This window comes from Petaurus breviceps, unplaced genomic scaffold (genome assembly GCF_028583685.1).
Source record: "Petaurus breviceps papuanus isolate PSGF00001 unplaced genomic scaffold, PetGlider_PUasm1.0 220, whole genome shotgun sequence".
Lineage (NCBI taxonomy): Eukaryota > Metazoa > Chordata > Mammalia > Diprotodontia > Petauridae > Petaurus > Petaurus breviceps.
This window is the reverse complement of record NW_027185876.1, coordinates 3,326,813-3,346,696: the sequence shown is the minus strand read 5'-3', so window position 1 is coordinate 3,346,696 and position 19,884 is coordinate 3,326,813. Positions and strand designations below refer to the sequence as shown.

Here is a 19,884-nt window from a genome sequence, read left to right as displayed (position 1 = left end):
TACTGACAAATAAAGGCAATTCTTATTTAGTATTTTTCTAATGTGTTTTGAATATTTGGATGAAAACTAAGACAATTTTGAATGGCAGTCAAACTTGTCCCTAGAGAAAATATGGGAAAGCATGCCTCCTTCCCCATGTTGCAGAAGTGGGGGGTTGTAAGCATAGAATGTGGCATCTATAATAGGACATGATCCATTTGCTGATTAGTTTTGCTGAACTTCTTTTTATAACCTCCTCTTCAAAACAATCTTCATTACAAAGGATGGATTGCTGGGTAAGGCAGAGGGAGGGATATTTTCAGAAACAAACAATATAAAAATTAAAAGACTACAATAGAAATAAGGCAAAACACTCCAAATGTAAAGAGAAAGGATAAAAAATATTAAATGGTTGCTAATCTGGCAGAGAATTAACTTTTAACTTCTCACTTTGGTTAGTCAACAACAGCTGTGCCCAGAAGTTAATCTACCCCCACAGGACAGAATCTCAGGGCTAGAACAGATGCCCTTTAGTCCAATCCTTACCCAAGCAGGAATCTCCTCCAATAGAACATGAGTTCAATGAATACCAATTAAGTTCATATGACATGGAAGACCCAGTGGTTGTCTAAGAGCCTCCACTGAAAGAACTCTAGATATGGAAAACCCAAGCTTCCAAGACAGGCCATGTCACTTTTGGACAACTCTAATTTTTAGAAAAGTTCTCTTTTTGTAAAGCTGAAGCCCACCTCTCATATGCTGTTCCTAGGTCTGCCCTCTTGGGGAAAATGAGCCAAGTCAGACTCTTATTCCACATTACAGACCTTCACAGAGTTGAAAGTCATGGTTCATTGGGAAAAATGCTGGCTTTGGAGTAAGAGAACCTATGGGACCTTTAGCCTATCATGCTAACCTCTCTGGTCCCCAATTTCTTCATTTGTGAAGGTAAGTGGTTATATTCTAAGTCCCTTTTAGTGTTAGGTTTATGGTCCTATATACCCCAAAAGTTTTCTTCTCCAAGCTAAGTGCTCCCATTTCCCTCAAGTGAGCAGAGTCTCTACTCCCCAAACCCTCTTCTAGACTTTCTCCTGAGTAAGCATCTCTGGTGTGAGGGCTTGCTGACACCTTTTCAGAGCTGCTCTTTCACCTTTGGTGTCCAACCAGTCACCCAACTCTAACCTGTAGTTTCAAGTAGCTGTATCATGCTCTGTGGTCACACTTCAGTAAAACCATCTCAGCAAAAGGGCTAAACCAGGTTGAGAGTAACCAATAGACTTCAGACCTCTTGGTGAGTTAGGGAGATGTCTACCCCAAGCACGTGGGTGAAAAGAGCCACTCTCAGAGTCAGGAGGATCTGAGGTCAAATCCTGTCTATGACATAATCTGGTCCTGTGATGGACAAGTCACTGACAATTCTCTAAGACCATAAAATAAGAGAGGGGTCAACCTGCCTGTATAGGAGTATCTAAGCTAGAGATCCCTGGCTATCAATACAGTAGATACTAATAATTAACTATTAATATGCTATTAAGTCGGTAGACTTTTGGGGTTAGACCTAGTTTTAACTGGCCATAGGTACTTACTCAAGTCAGAATTTCTTTAGGTTTCAATTTGCTTAACTGAAAAATAATAAGCTGAACTAAATTATCTCTAAGTTCTCTTCTAGCTCTAAAATATCATCCCAATGACCCTGTTTATAACATAAAGGACCTCGAGCCATGACTCATAATCCAGGAAAGAGGTCCAAGGGAGGGAGTGATTGCCTCTTTCTTAAAACCATCCATCAGTCTTACGTGTGTGGATAAGATTCATCAGCCGAGACACTAAAACAAAGCCCAAATCTGTCTCCCAACTTCATACAAAACATGGAGATATCCTCTCATGGGATACTATTATATACAGTTTTATCATTTCATTTAACTTCTCTTTCACCACTGTTTACAATGAAAATGTACTAAATGCACCTAAATGTACTAAACTGCAAAGGCTACACAGTGCAAGACTGAGGAAGATGGTTTCCTCATTCAGTTGAATGAGATTGCTGAGGAACACATGGCTAGATTGAACTTTCCAAACAATAGGTCATAATTATCTCATAGATTTTGGAAGCAGAATGGAGAGAGCTGGCCTCAGAACCCAGAAGAGCCTGAGTTCAAATCTCACCATTGGCATATACTGGCTCTGGGACCCTGGGCAAGTCATTGAACCACTCCGTGCCCTGGACAATACCTGAAGTTTCCAAGCGGCAGAGCAGGTGCCAACCTGCATTAGCAGAGAGTGTTTCTTAATCCGGGAGTTCCCTGTGCCAGTGAAATCACAGGTTCGGGTTTTGTCCCCATCCTAGTTTTAAAGAAACTGTACTATTGTCGTTCTTGTTTTTATTATTATTACTATTGAAGTGTTAACCTGAGAAGAAACACTTGTGTCAGAAAGAAGTTCTGTTTTGTCCCTAATTTCCTCAGTAATTTTGAATGATTTCAGAGGATATTTTGGCCCCCAGGGCTGACAAAGTCCTTAAATCCTGAAGTAAGCCCTAATTTCTGTTCATGGAGTTGAACGGCACACAGAATTCTGACAATCTTTTAAAAGCAGCGGCGTTTCTACTCTCCTTCATGCTTCCATAACCCCAGTTCAACTTAAGAATTCTGGGCTTAAACAGTAAACTAGAACATGACGTATAATACATTTACCAAGGTAACATCATCCATTAATTATATTTTATTCTCAGCTACAACACAAAGAGTAACGAATTGGGGTGGTTTCTGACAAGCCATGCCAACTCTATTAAGCATTAATTAAATACCACTACTATGTAAGCATTGTGATAAGTGCTGGGAATATATCCAAGGAGAAAGAAAGAGTCCTTGGCCTCTGGGAGCTTACATTCTATTGGGGAAGACAATGGATAAAAGGAAGCTGAAATGTTGTGGGGGAAGGAATGAAGGGAGAAAGGGTCTGCCCCAGAACATGATGGAAAGTCTAGAAAGTAGTAAGTAGAGCCTGGAGAGCAATGAAGCATGGTTGTCCTAGAAACTTTTCTTAAAGTGGCAGTTCTGAGAACTGATCAATCAAAGAAGGGACCACAGGGAGAGGAGTATAATTCCAGGGAGAAGAGGCTGCAGGGGCAGAATGAGCTTCTAGGGTGAGGAGGCTGCTACGGCATGGCAGACAAAGTCTGGAGAGTCAAGAGCGGATTCGGGACAGGCATGAACACTTGTCCCAAAGAATATTTCTCACTAGGTTGGTAAGTCTTTCTTCGAAGTTGCCAAAGCACTTCCTATGTCTATTTTCCATGTTTTTCACAAGATGTGGTTTCCAAAGATAGAAAACAATTTATTCTTCATCCATACATTTACTTATATGGCTAAGTTATGGGTCACTGACTTTAGGTCAACTTGAAAGACTCACCGGAAGAACTCAGAGGCAGCCCATAGACTAAACAACCTAGAACCTCTAAGTGTGCTACTTTAAGAACACATAGGAACAAAGTTCCTTTCCTTTGAGTCATTCTTTTCCTCAAGTAAAGAAAACATCTGTATCTATCTCATGAGATAATTTGGTACAAACAACTGTTTTAGTGCCAGACTCAAAAGACTATTCTAGTATATTGCACTTTATCTGGGAAGAGGGTTCCCTTATCATCTGGGTTGGCTATGCTTCCACAGCATTTCTATTGTGTGTGTGCATGTGTGCGTGTGTGTGTGTTTGTGTGTGTGTGTAGATATAAGGATTGTTATAGGTGAAACACATACATCATTTGTAGCAAATCAGAGAGGAGAGAGAAAATATTCATGAGAATAGAGTAGTCAATGATATCATATATTTCTGAGAAGTCAAAAAGGATGAACACAGAAAATATCTTATTTCACAATTAAGAGACCACTGGTAACTTTGAAGAAAGCAGTTTCAGTTGAAGGAAGCATCAAAGATAAGATTAAAAACTCAAGAGACTGGAAGGATAATGATGTCCTAGAAAAATATTGTTGTTCATCCTTCATTTTCAAAGAGGACCAATGAATGCCATCACATGTGTGAATTGGATTTAAGTGAAGCAGAGTTGCACAAAGTTGGCAGCCTCATTCTGTCTTCCAGAGTCATTGAAGTCCAGTGACAGGACAAAAGTCAAGTCAACTGGTGACTGCCTAGGATACAATGGATGACTTTGGCATCTTCTTTCTTTTGTTTGTTTACTTTAGGTGGCACAGTGAATAGAGTACCAGAATTGGAGTCAGGGAGACTCATCTTCCTGAGTTCAAATCTGGCCCCATACATCCACCAGCAGTGTGACTCTGGCCAAATCACCCGACCCCACCTGTCTCAGTTTCCTCATCTACAAAATGATTTGGAGACAGAAATGGCAAACCACTCCAGTATCTATGCTATGAAAACCCCAAATGGGGTCACAAAAAGTTGAACATGAGGGAAACAACAATGACAGCAGATGTTAATTGACTAAGTGACCACTGCTGCTACTAATGTAATCAGTAAAGTAACAGGAGAATAAGAGACCCAGAAGATGTGCTGAAACCCTCAGGCCCTGGCTTAAGATCTTGGCATCTTCAATGTCTGACCAAGCTCTAAGCACTCCACAGAGCCTGCTTCATCTGCCTTCATGGCCATTGAAACAAATGGTTCTCACCTGCCTATTCTGCCTGGAGAAATCTGAACATGCCTAGGGCAGACATCCCCCTAATTTATTAATGAATTTGAGGCCTGCTGGTTCTCAACCTAGTTTAGCTCATCTGCTGAAGTTTTTTCTGGAGTATGACCACTGTACATGCTGCAGCTTCCTGGAGCCACAGGTGAGGGCTGGGTGGCAGGTGAACATCCCTGCATCCCTATGGCATGTACAGAGACAGCAGTGAGCGTATGTGTGCCCAAGACTGACTCTCAAGTCTCTAGCTGCCCATTTTGCTTTATCTTTCTTTCCCTGAACCAGGGAGACCAAGGAGAGCTGCTGAGATGGATGTGTCCAATTTTAATGGCCACCTCATGAGGTTGCAAGCTTCTGAGTCCTGCCATGAACAAGCAGCTTTCCAGAAGAATGCTACTGTGAATAGCTTTTAAGGTTCTGATTACACAGTATAGTGAACACCCTATTTAGTCCATAACAAATCAAAGCAAGACATTCACAGAAAATCAAGGTACAGCATTCACAATATTACAACTTATCACAGCACAACACCTTATCATTAAAATGGCCACATAGTTTTCACCAAAGTGGTCACAATATTTAGAACAAAGTACAATAGTCAAAGTCTTCCACTCATGGGGCAAAGTCTTAAGTTAACTCAGTCAGTCACTTATTCAGCAATCAATTACTAAGTATCATACACAAAACCCTCCACCGCTAGGTCACTAGTAAACTACAATTTCATCTTTACTCAGCACGGAGAGGTCTTTTCATCTTGACTTGGGCCTGTTCTCAGATTCCCTGGATCCCCTTCCATGGTCCAAGTTTCTACCTGGATTCACCAGACTGTCACCTGGGTTCAATGGCAAACAGCTCCCAGTTCCTTGTCTAGCTCTCTGGGTAGGTCCTGCTCCACAGTGAATTTCACAGGGTCTGCTCCATGTCAGATCCTTCACAATTTCTGCTCTGGGGAATTCAAGGCTCAACCAAAGCCACAAACAAAGTCTCAGCATCCCAGTCATGCTTCCTCTATCACCTGGGCTCCAGGCTCTGGGCTCCTAGGCTCCTGTTCAGAAGAAGCTCCACCACCACAAGTTCTCAGGAAATTCTGGCTCAGTTCTCCATTCTCTCTTCTGTAGCTGCTCTGCCACCAGATGCTGGTCCCAATGAATTCTGACTGTACCTCTCTGGGGCATTTCCTTATATACACACAGAATCAGCTTCCTGTTTCAGCCAACCCCTTCCTGCTATGTCAGTAACAGGAGACAGGGGTTCATACCTTCTGTTTCCCCAACTGAGGCTTGATCAGATACTAAGTGCTAAGTACCTGCTACCTTTGCCAACACAAAGGGATCTTCAAATTCAAATTACATTACCATTACAGATGCCTAGCAGGAGACAATCTCCAAAACAGAAAGTCCAAGCCAGATCTGTCTTGTCTGGAGATCTAGAGTTAAATTCCTAGGACAGTGTGGCTCCACCTGGTCAGCAGTCTTAAAAAGTGTTTCCTATCTTAAGAATCAAACTTCAGGGAGAGTATATTAGAAGTGATGGATTACTAGCTTACACATTAAGTATCTGTCAATGTGTACTTGAGTCTTTTGTGTTTTTAAGTGTTTATTTTGGGGTGGAGGAAATGTATTTAACTGTCCTATTCCTGACATCACTACTTGATATAGTAAGTCATTTTCTAGCACCACACTGCACCTACCATCTTCATGCCATGCTGCTATGTTCCATCCTTCACCTGGCTTTGCATTTTAGCTCCTGCTCCTGCTCTGACGCCTTGAGAGTTCACCATATTTAGACCAACCCAGATCTACCACCCAGTTCTTTGGCCCTCTTTATCACAGTACTTTTACCCTAATCCCTTTTCACCTCTAATTCTCAGAACAGTAATCTAATCAGCATCAACTTTATGGGAAAGAATGTGTGATTAAGAACCAAGTGACATCATTCCAGATGGACTAACCACACCTCTTCCCCTTTATTTTAGTCTTCCCCTACTACAAAGTAAACTGCTTGAGGGCAAGGCCTCTGAGAGCTTTTTGTACTGGTATTCTTAGCTCTTAGTACAAAGTTGGACACATAGTAAAGATTTATTAGATGCTGTTTCATTCAAATAAATGTGAGGTAAGTGCTCCTAATGAGCCACTTTACAGAAACAAAATAAGACTTACATAGCTAATCTCCTGGACACCTTCCAACTCTAAATAGCATGAGCCCCTGACCTTAGAATCTTTGGCCTGGACCTCTGAATTTAGAAGTGTAAACTGAGTATTGATTAGTACGCTCTCTTCTCCTGCCCCCAGCCCTACCCTTACCCAAATACATAAAATAATCTCTGCTTTTTTTCCCCTCCTGGTGATGAATCCTCCACTAATTTTGATACCACTTGGCTTCAATACCAAACTCCCTTCCCTTATCTGTGATAAATTACTCAGCCTAGAAGAGTCACTGCCCTTCTGATCTATTGCAGTAATGTTAGAGAATTCAGGATATGAATGTTGTAGCTCAAAAATTAGGATGGGAAGTGGCAGAATTGATTGGCAACTGACTCAGACTTTGAATTTAAAGACAGCTTCTAAATCTGACTCATCGACATACAACCTTCATGTTCTGATTGATTACTGTTTCTCAACTTTAATTTCCCTAATTAAAAAAAAAACCCTAATAGCCACAAATAAAACCATTTGAATGCTTTGAGATCCTTATTTTAAAAAAGGTAAGAAAAATAACACCTGATATGTGTGATAAAGATTTTTTTTTTAAGTGTCTCAGGCAAGTCCCTTAACTTCCCTGGGCTTCAATCAACTCATCTATGAAATGAAGGAACTGTACTTGATAGCCTCTGAAGTCCTTTCCATTCCTAAAAAGTATGATCCTATGCAAGCAGAGGACTAAGATCATTAGTTTATAACTTTGAAGAAGCAACTAAATAGTTCAATAAACGTGCTGATATTTCACATGCAGATGTTATTGTGGCATGCTAGCAAATAGATGAATACATGAATGACTTGAGATTTCCTCAGATAGAGGACTCCCAGTGTGAAGGGAAGAGAAAACTCTCTACTATTTCTTCCCCCAGATTTTATTGTCATGTCAAGTCAGAAATAGGACCTGAAGGCAGGTCTCCCCAACTCTAAGACCAAATTTCCCCTTCAGTCACATACAGTTAGCAAAACTCCCCAGTGCAATCTGGACCAGATTAAAATGTAACTGGGAAATGTTTAACACAACAAATAAAAATACAACAAAGATAATATTAAATTGTGGTATTTAGGTCAATATGTAAGTCTGCAAGACTCCTTTTCTATTTGAGCTTAATAGAGCTAAGTGGGATGAATGGAGAGATTGTGGCTTCCCCTTGGTTAGAGGTTTTCAAACAAAGACTAGATGACCACCTAGCAGACAAGCTGCAGAAGGCTTCCCCTTTTTGTGTTTGGGTGAGACTGCCTCTGTAGTCCTTCCAACTCGGAGGTCCTGTGAATCATTCACATTCATCTCAAAACTTTTTTCAACAGGATATCAACTTAATAGAGGAATAAAAGGTGGCAAGAGAACATATTTTGTAACAAATGCCATGAGGTTTCCTCATGTAAATGTTCCTAATGGAACACAGTGAACAGGGGTAAAACTTCCATTAAACAGTCAACTCAACTCAAGAACATCTTCTAAAAACCAGATTTTTCTTGTACTCTGTTTGAAAAAGGGTCAAAGACAACCAGCTCGTGTAGAGAATAGAGCACCTCTCAAACAATTTCCACGGTATTTGCTGGGATCAGTATGCCTGAACTCTTTTGAAATCTACAGCCACTCAACTCAGAACCAGGAAGTCATGGAGGACACCTCTGGGAATGACCAAAAATAGCTGACCAAGGCTCTTGGACTTGACTTAGGCTTCAGAAACTATTAACTTAGAAAAGCAAACAAATTAAAATAAGAACCTATGGACTTTGGTTATTTATTTTTGCCTTCAGGATTTGTTGTTGTTGTTGATATTATTATTTTTTTAGTTGCTGTTTGTTTGTTTTGGGATGCTTTGTTTCAGTGCTGGGACTGTAGCATTCATGTCATTTCAGGAGAAACATTGATTCTGCAAGGCTCAATTATCAGTGTAGAAACTCCCTTTTTATCCATTAACTACCTTACTAGATACTTTTTAGAGTTGCTCAGAGGGGTTAGGTGACTTGCTCATGGTTACGCTAGAATGCATCAGAATCCAGATCCAGGATTTATAATCCAAGATGTAAAACTCTTTGGCAACTCAAGAGGAAGGATTTCTCATCATTGTGTTCTCACTGTCTAGGGCCATGCCTCTCATACAGGTGTTTCACAGAGATCTGTTGAAAGGAACAATTTAGAACAATTTCACAGCTCCCCCTTTCTTTGCTGAGCTGATGCAGACTCTACTCAAAGAAAAGTAAAGGCAAAGGTAAGACACACATATGACCTATTGGGGGAAAAAATGTGTTTGCAACTACTATCCTAGGGTCTTTTTTTTTTTAATGTGGAGCCAACAAGGCAGGCTCTAGGACTTTTTTTTTTCTAATGCTGAGATTTATTTAAACAAGGATACAAAATGAAAGCAAGAATGCTAGGTGCCAGGGAGGGAAGAATTAATGATTTCTTCCTAGGCCAAAGTGTCTTCCCTGCTCTCCCTCAGCATAACCAGTGCCACATGGTCAGTATCCTTATACCAGAGGTGGGATCTCATTAAGATTGGGAAACCCCTGGGGAAAGGAGGTTCACATAGGAGTATTTTATGGGTTTATATCCCTTGTCTTGGGGCCAAGCCTGGACATCTGGATGCAGCTGTTGCCCTCATCCCATTATCAGGCATATTTTGTGGCTTAAGCTATTAAGGGAGGCTTCCTAGATAATATATATATGGAATAACATTTCTAAGCCAAAGGGTCGCTGAGGACTGTCTCCTAGAGTAACCCCATTCCTAGTCCTTTCATAGAAAGTCACTTAACCACTGTCAGACTCATTCTTCTCAACCATAAAATAGGGATAACAGCAGGGTTATTGTGAGGATAAGATATATTTTTATAAAGTGCTATGCAAACCTGAAAATTACCATATAAATCTAGCTGTCCATAACATCTGAATTACTGACAGCAACACTATTGGGATGAGATCTGCTATCCTATTTTTTATTTTTATAATATCTGATGACTTGAATGTTTGGTGGGCCTGTTTTACCTTTGAATCAGAATCAGGAAATACTTTAAACTGTAGGCTTTTGCTGCCTCAAAAATAAAATACATCAGGGCGGCTAGGTGGTGCAGTGAATAGAGCACCAGCCCTAGAGTCAGGAAGACCTCAGTTCAAATCTAGCCTCAGACACTTGACACACTTACTAGCCATGTGACTTTGGGCAAGTCAATCCCAATTGCCCTCCAAAAAGCAAAATATACATACATACACACACACACACACACACACACACACACACACATATATATATATATATATATAAAGATCCCAATCAGATCAGGTCACCTTTGAGCCTCAAAGGCTTCATCCTTAAGGGAAAAGGCTTGGACTTAAGGACCCCTAAAGTATTCTATCTAAATCTATGTTCCTGTGATCCCAAATAAGCAACCCAAATTGAACTGTGGCATGCTGGAACTGAAGAAGAGATATTAGGAGTCATCTTCTCTGGCCTGCTTAGTTACTCCATGAGGAAAATGAAGCTCAGAGGAGTGTTGGGGATTTAGCATCTCAAAACCCCTGGATGCATTCAAGGCTCAACCCAAGCACCCCTCCTTCAAGAGGCCTGTCCTGAATCCCCTAGTCATTGGGGTATATATCTATTTTCTATATCCAGTACTTATCTGTGAACATATTGTCTCCCCCTAGTAAAATGTAAGCTGCTTGAAGTTACAGGTTGTCTCACTTTTGAATTTGTTTCTGCAGAACCTGGTATATGAATCTATCTCAGAGTAGGCATCTAATAAATGTTCACTGATTAATACTTAGATACCAAAAGGAAATTACCATTTGTTAGTCAATGACTCTAGAGTGAGGAATAACAGCCAGTCCCCTTCTTCAGCGCCTAACAGGCTCATAGGTCACAGGCTCATGGATTTAGAACAAGAAGGGAGAGAGGTCATTTAGGGCAACCCTCTAACTTTACACAGGAGAAAATTAAGGCCCAAGAGGTTGAAATTGTCCAAAGTCATCTGAAACAAATTCTTAGAAATGCAGCTTCTTTCCCCTGTACTATACATTTTGAGAGAGTATATCAAAGGGGCGTGTGCCCAGGATCAAAGGGTCAGTGTTCCTTTGCTGGGGGAGCAAGGCCTTTGGGATCCCAGGCCCATCTTTCTGTCCCCATCAGCTCTGACTGGGTTCACTGTCTTCTCAAGTCCTCCAGGGGAAGCTAGGAAGACATCTTATGGTGAGGCCATTCTTGGTGAGCTTATTCTTACTAATTAAAAAGATGACTTATTTAAAACAGAAGTTTGGGAACTGAGGGAGGTCTGGAAGGGATCCATACCTGTGGTTTTGCTAGCGTGGAGAAATGCTAGTGTGGAAACTCCCTCTACTACTGCAGTTTGGCAACTTAGAAGCATAGATTTAGAACTGAGAGGGACCTGAGGCCATCTTGTCCAACCTCTTCTTACAACATCTTTTACAGATGAGGAAACTGAGGCCCAGAGAGGTCAAATGATTTGCCCAAGGCCACTCAGCCATTTAATAGCAGAGTCAGAATTTGTACTCAGGTCCTCAGAGTCCAGATCCCACATACTGCACTGTACAGTCTTGCTTGTCTATGACTTAAAGTCTGAGAGAAATAGTATGGGACACTGACAGGTTTGGTGGCTGTCAAGGCTGCCAGGCTGTATCACAGGCAGTATTTGAACCCAGATCTTCTCAGCTCTGAGGTCAGGGTTCTATTCACTATGTAATACTGCCTGAGTCTCAGGAGAGCAGCAGGGAACCTTGGCTTTGAGCAGGCAGAGAGAGGTTTGACATAAAGCAGCTCTTCTTTCTTTGGAAACAGGTGGGGAAGATAGGTGGCCACCATGGGCCTGGATTGGTAAGCTGAACTCTTTCTTCCTGTGGTCCAAATGGCCCCTAAAGAATTTGTCTCACTCTCTTTTCTTCCATTTTGAGGACCCAGAGTCAGATGGCTGTTTATTGACCTGATTTCTTCTTCCTCTTCTCCAAAAACAACAGTTTTCAGTTGCTTCTTTTATTTATTTTTATTTTTTCTCAATTACATGTAAACAAAAATTTTAACACACAGTTTAAAAAATTTTCTTTCTCCTTCCCTTCCTTTCCTTCTCCTCCTTGGGAAGGCAAGAAATTTTGTATAGATTATACATGTGCAGTGACACAAAACATGTTACAAAAGAAAATGTAGACTGAAAAAGAAAACAAACAAGAATAATAAAGTTTTTAATAGTATAATTCAATCTACATTCAGGCCCCACCAGCTCTTTTTCTGGAGGCAGATGACATCAGTTTCTTTCTCTTTCCCTCTTCTGTACCAGTAGCCAATTTCCTCCTTCTTAATAACAAAGATTACAGTAGCTAGTATGTAGACAGAAAGTTAATGTTTTCAACGTATTTTTGCATGTTCTCCACTGGGCCACCTGGTTGTCCCTCTAGCTTTAAGGCTGCATATGCTTGGCAGGGCTTCACTGGTGAGAGTAAGATGAGGATACAATCCTAGAGACTCGTGTCAGGAAGATATCCCCATTTTTTCCCTTTCCATTTCCCTTCTTTTCATGCTGCTTTTTAATTCCAGATGCTGTTAGCGCAGTCCCGCAACCCACCAGGGTCTAAGGAATGGACTGATCCAGTTGCATTTCCCTCACAAGAATGTACGAATTCATACATGTAGGGAGTTATCATTGTTCATTGTTCATTTTCAAAAAGGACCAATGACATTATGGAGTGTTGACTTGGCTTGCTTGTGAATTGGATTTAAGTGAGGCAGAGTTGCACAAAATTGTCAGGCTCACTCTCCCAGAGTCCTGGCAGGACAAAAGTCAAAACAACTGGCAATGGCCCAGGATGCAGCAGACACCTTTGGCATCTTCAATATCTGACCAAGACCTAAGTGCCTGCTTCAGCCGCATCATGGCTATTTGAACAAATTATTTCTCATCTGCCTGTTCTGCTGAGGAAAGTCTTCACGTGCTTGGGTGTAACAGCAAGCACCAGAATGTTATCGTTGGTGGCAATGTACTTCAAGCAGACCCAGGATGGCTAGCACAGGTTCTTTGATCTGCTTTTCTAAAGGAAAGCAACATTAAAGAGGTCAACAATCTTACTTTAATTACACACACACACACACACACACACACACATATATATATACACACATACATATAAAATTGCTCATCTGGCCAAATCACACAACTCTTCCCATAAGTGAACCCCAAACCAAAACCTCACCTCAGAGTATATATACCTTTCTTCAGGGTCAAAGGACATAACAACCTTTGTGACCCAAGGCCTAATTACGAAGTAACAAAAGGTACAGGCCTTCCTGAAAAACAAGCCTCCCCCCCCCCCCAATCAAGTCACTCCCATTGGGTTCCACTTGAGACCCATTAAGGGGCAGGGAAGATCTTCAAATTCCCTTACCATTACAATAGCCTTAATAAAGAAATTAATGTATATTTCATTTGTGGTTTGGGCCATTTTCAGCATCTTACTGGGCAACTGCAGAAAGTTCTTGCAGCAGTAGCTAGTGGAAGGAATTGAAGAACAGGACCCTGAACCCCATCCATCTGGATGAGCAATGATTAAATGACTTGTACAAAGTCATATTGTGAGTCAGTGGCTAATCTAAGATTGGAGGTCAGTTCTAAGGCCTCCAGCTCCAAGGCACTTACTGTTCTGATGGGCAGAGGCTGACAGTGATGACAGAGGCTAGAAGGAACAGCAGTGAATGATGAAGCTGCAGGGCAAAGCCAGGCTGATAATAGGTTGGCAGGCACTGAGAAGGGCAGGTCAGAATGTATGTTTTGACATAAAACTTAAGTGTCTGGCTGATTCACCCAAGGCTATGTGACTCCCTCTTCAAGCAAAGAAGTCCAATGTCCTTCATTGCCTCCTGACAAGTGAGACTAATTCCTCTAACTCTATTTTCTTCCCTCCTTCTTTCTATGTCCATGATTCTTTTTATGACCCTGTTTTGGTGCTGAGAGGGACCTTTTGCGAGTTTCTACCCATACCTCCCACCTGTGTCAGAGCACAGGGTGGAGTCAGTACTTAATGATTCATGCATGTCTATGGAATGAATAATAATACCTACCTCATGAGTTTGTGGTGAGGAGTCAAAAGAATAAGAGGAGTAAGGGATATGGCAGAAGTGATAGTTATTTAATAGAGACTCTTGAACATTCTTGTGTCTTGGGCCTCTTTGGCAATCTGGTTAAAAAAAAAAACCTATGGACTCATCACCATCATGGTTTTAAATAATTGAAGGAAGATAAAGATGCCATTATTTTTCCATCTAAGTTTATGGACTCCCTGAAATCCATCCATAGACCACAGGTTAAGAATCTCTGTACTACATAGATATGAATTATCATTGTTGTTATAATTATGATTGTTGATATTATTACCAGTTCTCTTTCCCAATTTATCAAAATTATTTAACACTGCATTATCATAAGCATTTTACACTGTAATTTAATTTCCCAAGTTACTGCCCACATTAGAGGTCACTAGTATTTTAGTGAATATGTACACCATTCTATTACCAGACCTGTAAAGTGACAAATTTACAATAAACTCTTGGGATTTAAAAAAAATGTTCATAATTTTGAAATTTATCACTATCTTTATTTTAACAACAATAATAAATCTCCACCAAAGTCTCGTTCTTATTTGTCATCCATAGAGGAGCACTTAAAGTACATTGCCAGGACAGTTTAAGCTGTGGCAGGTTCCACCAAGCTGGAAAGGTTTCAAGCTAGGCCAACTGGTAAACTCAATGTCTTGTTTATTGAGAACTAGCCTCAGGTTCATTTATTAGCTAGCTCCAAGCTGACAAAATTTCTGACCACTGGCAACTCACAGAGACCACTTCCAAAGGCAAGATCTCTTAACCTTTTTTTTTTTTAGATGATGAACCCCTGCCTATCACACATACAAATATATAGGTCTACAAAGGAAACAAACTATATTGAAATACAGTTATTAAAAAACTTTTTTTAATTAAAAAATTTTTTCAAAAAATTTTGTGGACCCTCAAGTTAAGAACCTCCAAATAAAGAGGTTTGTGAAACCTGTGGAAAGAGCACCCACACTTAAGAAAACTCAAATGCTTCAAACACTGAAGGAATTATAAGTTTATATTCATAACATTCCTACCTCAAGAACACATCTATATACCTATTTCCTTAAGAAATCAGCTTTCATAGTAAGGAACAATGTTTTGCCATCTGGCAAACATATAAAAGACATACACACACACGTGTGTGTATGTGTGTGTAAGAGAAATTGGATCTGGTGTTTCATTGAAAAAAAAAAAAACAGATGAGGAAATTCCCTCTGCTAATGAAGGTCAGCACCTTCTCTATAACTTACAGTCTGAAAGAGCTGCCTAGCACTGAAAGGTGAAGTGACTTCCTTGTTTCACAAGGGTCACATGTGTCAGAGTCGGGACTAGAACCTAGGACTTTCTAGCTCCTTGGTCAGCTCTTTACCAACTATGTGCTTTATATTACGTCCCTCCATGATGGTCATAAGCAAGCATTTTTTTTTTATTAAGCAATTGGGGTTAAGTAACTTGCTCAAGGTTACACGGCCAGTTATTTCTGGGTGTGGTGCTAAGTATCTGAGCCCAGATTTGATCCCCAGGTCATCCCGACACTGGAGCCGGTGCTCTTACTCGCTGTGCTACCTGGCCGCCCCATAAGCAAGCATTTTTTAAAGTGCTATTGAGGTGAGTTGTTTCTGACTAGATAATGATAACAAAGTTGTAGTCTATTAGAAACAAGGTCAAAGTCCTGGGTAAATTGCTGGTAATAAACTTTTAAGATATATATATATATATATAAATACATAGCAGCAGGAGACAAGTCTCCTAGGTTGGTCTTTTCCCGAAGAATTGGACATAAACAGTCAGTCATGGTATCATTTAAAATATATGTTTTAACCTTGGCCCTGTACCTGCTTCAGGGGGCAAGCACATCGCTCATTAAGCTGAATAACAATGGCTATGAAGATGTGGTCATTGCAATTGACCCAGATGTGCAAGAGGATGCCGGTCTCATTCAGCAAATCAAGGTAGGAGAGGTGTTAAATGTTTGCTCTTCAGTTTTATTTGCATTTTGAAATGAGTCTACATGTGAGGGGGGAATCTTTATTGATGACTTTTTTATTTGAAAGGATTCCTGATATTTCATTGACTTGCAACCTCCATTATGAATTGACAGGTGGCAAGCAAGAGAAGTAATACAACCTTCAAAACTTTTTCCTATTGATGCCTTTTGTATTTATATTACAAAAAGTTAAAGAGAAAGGAAGGAGGTCTTTTCTCAAAAGTAACTAAGTGTTACTAAAGACAAATTTTGAGTTCCCAATGGTGCAGATTACACTAACAGGCCAGATAACATAGATGGAACAGTCCCTACCACCAAGAAATGCCACTGTGGGGCGGCCAGGTAGCACAGCGAGTTAAAGCACCGGCTCCAGTTGCGAGATGACCTGGGAATCAAATACTGGGCTCAGACACTTAGCACCCACCCAGAAACACCTGGCCGTGTAACCTTGAGCAAGTTACTTAACCCCGATTGCTTTCAAAAAAAAAAAAAAGAAATGCCACTGTCTTCATATTCCATATTCCCAGTTTGGGAATATCATAACCCACAGAAGCCTTCTGCCTTGTAGTCCCTTGTTCCCTGCTTGAGGTCAGGGATTATCATAGCTTCAGGGAAACAGGGCAAAGGGACTTCTGCTGCCCTGACCTGCCAGATGCCAGTTATTGGAGCACTGCTCTCTACCCCCCACAAGTACTGGAATTACTCATTGTGAATATTTTATAGTTGCTTATCTGTGTTCAATCCATTTTCCCCCCAGTAGAAAGAGTGCTTTCAGAGCAGAGATTGTGAGCTTTTTGCCTTTGTATCCTCTGTGCCTAACACAGTGTCTGGCACAGGACAGATGCTTCAGAAGTGCCTGTCACCTAATGCAGTCCTTTGAGATGTTTACATCACAACTGACATTTGTGTGCCATATTAAGGGCAATTAGTTGGCACAGTGACTAGAGTACTAGGACCAAAATCCAAAAGCACCTGAGTTCAAATCTGTTCTCAGACACTTCCTAGCTGTGTGACCCTGGGCAAGTCACTTCACCCTCTTTGCCTTACCTTCCTTGTCTGTAACACGAGCTGGAGAAGGAAATGGCAAAACACTCCAGTATCTTTGCCAAGAAAACCCCAAAAGGGGCCACAAAGAGCAGGACACAACTGAACAAGGCCATTCCAGCATCAAACTTCCATTTTACAAATAAGGAAGCAGGACCAGAAAGTCTCAGTGACTTCCCATGATCACACAGCTAGCTAAGCATGAGCCAGAACCTGAATGCCAAGTCTAGCATTCCTTCATTTACAGGGACACCTCCACTAGCCCGTGGTTTTTATAGGAATTCTTAACCTTTTTTGTGTCATGAACCCCTTTGGTGGTCTGCTAAAGTCCCAGAACCCCTTCTCAGAATAATGTTTTTAAATGCATTAAAAAAAATACAGAGGATTACAAAGGAAGCCAATGGCTAGTACAAATAAAGATGTGATTTTTTTTTCATCTAAGTCCAAAGACTCCCCGAAATCTCTCTGTGTACTCCAGCTTAAGAATCCCTGTTTTAGAGAAAACCTGCAAATTTCAGGATAAGGGAACACAGGACATTGACCTTGCTTACAAAAGTTTAGTTTTTTTTAGTTGAAAACAAACAAACAAAAAAGGAGAATGGGAACTGAAGAGCACATTCTGACTCCTGGCAGAAAGATTATTTTAAGAATCCTGGTTTGTTGTGGACTCAGATTCATTCTACCTAAAAACAGTCTAATGGCTCCAGAACAAAGGAGATTGTCAAGAAGGAAAGAATTTTATACATCCTGAGCACTGCCCTCTCCACACAGTCTGAATAGACAGAAGGCTCATGCCCATTGAAGAGGAGGGGGAGAAGGAGTTAGAACCCAGGCGTCCAGCAGAGGGAGAATAACTCCAGGAGGAATGGCTAGGCCCAGACTCTCCCACCAACTATTGCCTCCACTGGAGGAATTTATCCTGAGGTGGCAGTTATAGGCATAAGTGATTGTTCCAATGTTGGTGATTTGATGGGTTTCCCTTCCTCTATCTTCTGAGAATGATTTCTGCAGAGCAAAAGCCTTTTGGGCTTTTTTGATTTCTGGGAAATCACAGACACACACACACCCCCTCATTAAAACACTAGGCTGTCTCAGGCTTAGCATCTGGCCAAGCAGCAGAGCAGTGGTCAGGCTGGGATTTAAGGCCTGGTCTGTGCGGTCAAAGGCCCACTCAAATCCCTCAGCTTCCTCCTACACCTGCTCCTGAAGCCAATACTGCTTTTTACTCAGATTTATTTCAATTTGGTCAGTCAGTTGATAAGTACCTGCTTCGGGTTTGTGCTGAGTGCTGGGGACACAAAGAAATGGCAGTTCCTATTCTCTAGGATCTCACAGCCTAATGACAATATGCAAGCAATTACATACAAATAAACCACAGAAAGCAGAAATCGGAGATAATCAGCTAAAGGAAGGCACCAGAAGGTAGTGTAAGTGGGGAAGGCTTACTGTAGCAGGCTCTTTCTCAGGGTTTTCAGCTGGAACTTAAAGGAAGCCAGGGAGCCAGGAGGCAGAGATGAGGCATCGTGGGTAGCCATGGGAAATGGAGAGCTGGGAGATGGAAGGCTTGGTTTTGGAAAGAGTAAGGAGGCTGGCATCACTGTATCCCAGAGGGGAGGTTAAGAAGGGCTTTGATGCCACCCAGAGGATTTTCTATTGGATTCTATAAGCGACAGGAGTTGCTGAAGTGTGCTGAGTAAGTGGGAGAGATGGGGAAGTTCGGGCAGCAGAATGGAGGATGAGTTGGAGTGGGGGAGACTTGTGGCAGCGTTCACTATACATTTATCAAGCAGACTGTTCGGTTCAATTTAACAAGACTTACTGAGCTCCTGTGACACGGAAGGAACTTCGATGGGCACTGGGTAAACAAAGTCAGAAATGGAAAATAGCTTCCATTTCACTGGAATCAAGAAATATACAAGCAGATAACAAGAAGATTTGAGGAGATAGCGCAAGTCACGAGAGACCAGGAAGATTCCCGTGAGAGGTGGCACCGAGAGGAGTCTTGGACCAAAGAAATCCGAGGATACTGAGAAGCAGCCGAGACTCCTTCTAGGCAGGCGGGATGGCCGGCCTCTGCTGGGAGGGACAGGCTGGAAATGAAAAGCTGAGGAGATTGTATTTAAGCCCAGACTCACTGGGACTGGAGTGGACTTGGCGAGGGCAGCCTGATGGCTGGCCTGCCTGCCCGGATCTCCCTCCACTCTAACCCACCCTCCACCAGGCTGTCCAGGCCATCTTCCTAAAACAGAAGTCTGACACGCCACCCCCTCTGCCCTGCACGAACTCCAGAGCTCCCTGGCACCTCCAGGACCAAGTAGACATGCCCTGCTTGGCATTCGAAGCCCTTCACAACCTAACTCCTTCCCACTGCTCCAGTCTTCTGGCACCATATTCGGCCTCAATGTGCTCTGTGATGCAGGGACAGCAGCCTCCTTACTGATCTTCTCACCACACTCCGTCTCCTAACTCTGGCCCTTTCTCTGGCTGTTTCCCATACCTGGAACTTCCTTCTACCGAAAGCCTCTCCTGATCTCTCTTAACTCTAGGATTATCTCCTCTGCTGATTATTTCCCAGCAGAACTAGTTACTCTCTCTTGGCTGAGCCCACCCTCATCTCCTCGCATTTAGCATATTGCCACATTTTAGTTCTTGGCATATATGGCTCTCCCACCCCTCCCCCACCTCCCACTAGAATACAAACTCCTAAACAGCAGGGTCTGCGTTGTACCCATCTTTCTGTTAGGTACTTAAAAGCTGTTTGAACTGAGTTTAACTGATTTGTATCCTGTTGACAGGGCAGTCCCTTAGTACCGCTAAGATTGTGCAGGAACAATGTTAGGCCACCTCTAGGGCAGGTATCACACCTTGAGCCTTTGGAACTGACTTACAAAGCTACGAAGTTTCATGAGAAAACCTGGAGAAGCTTTA

The 19,884-nt window shown here is 41.7% G+C and overlaps 1 protein-coding gene and 1 long non-coding RNA gene across 6 annotated transcripts in view; one reads left to right on the top strand and one right to left on the bottom strand.

Moving 5' to 3' along the window:
- Positions 1-11,822: 11,822 nt before the first annotated feature.
- LOC138166156 (uncharacterized) overlaps positions 11,823-19,884 on the bottom strand; it is a 45,049-nt gene continuing 36,987 nt past the window's right edge. For 3 of the 5 annotated variants that reach the window (XR_011169552.1, XR_011169548.1, XR_011169551.1), the window contains one exon: positions 11,823-12,868. This is a non-coding gene — a long non-coding RNA (uncharacterized lncRNA). Of the gene's footprint in view, positions 12,869-13,895; positions 14,012-19,884 lie in introns of all 5 variants that reach the window. The other 2 variants (XR_011169550.1, XR_011169549.1) reach the window with 1 other exon arrangement.
- LOC138166155 (calcium-activated chloride channel regulator 1-like) overlaps positions 15,719-19,884 on the top strand; it is a 41,283-nt gene continuing 37,117 nt past the window's right edge. Inside the window, exon 1 of the mRNA XM_069094562.1 lies at positions 15,719-15,877. Within this exon, the coding sequence (XP_068950663.1) occupies positions 15,719-15,877 (159 nt within the window). The remainder of the gene's footprint in view (positions 15,878-19,884) is intronic.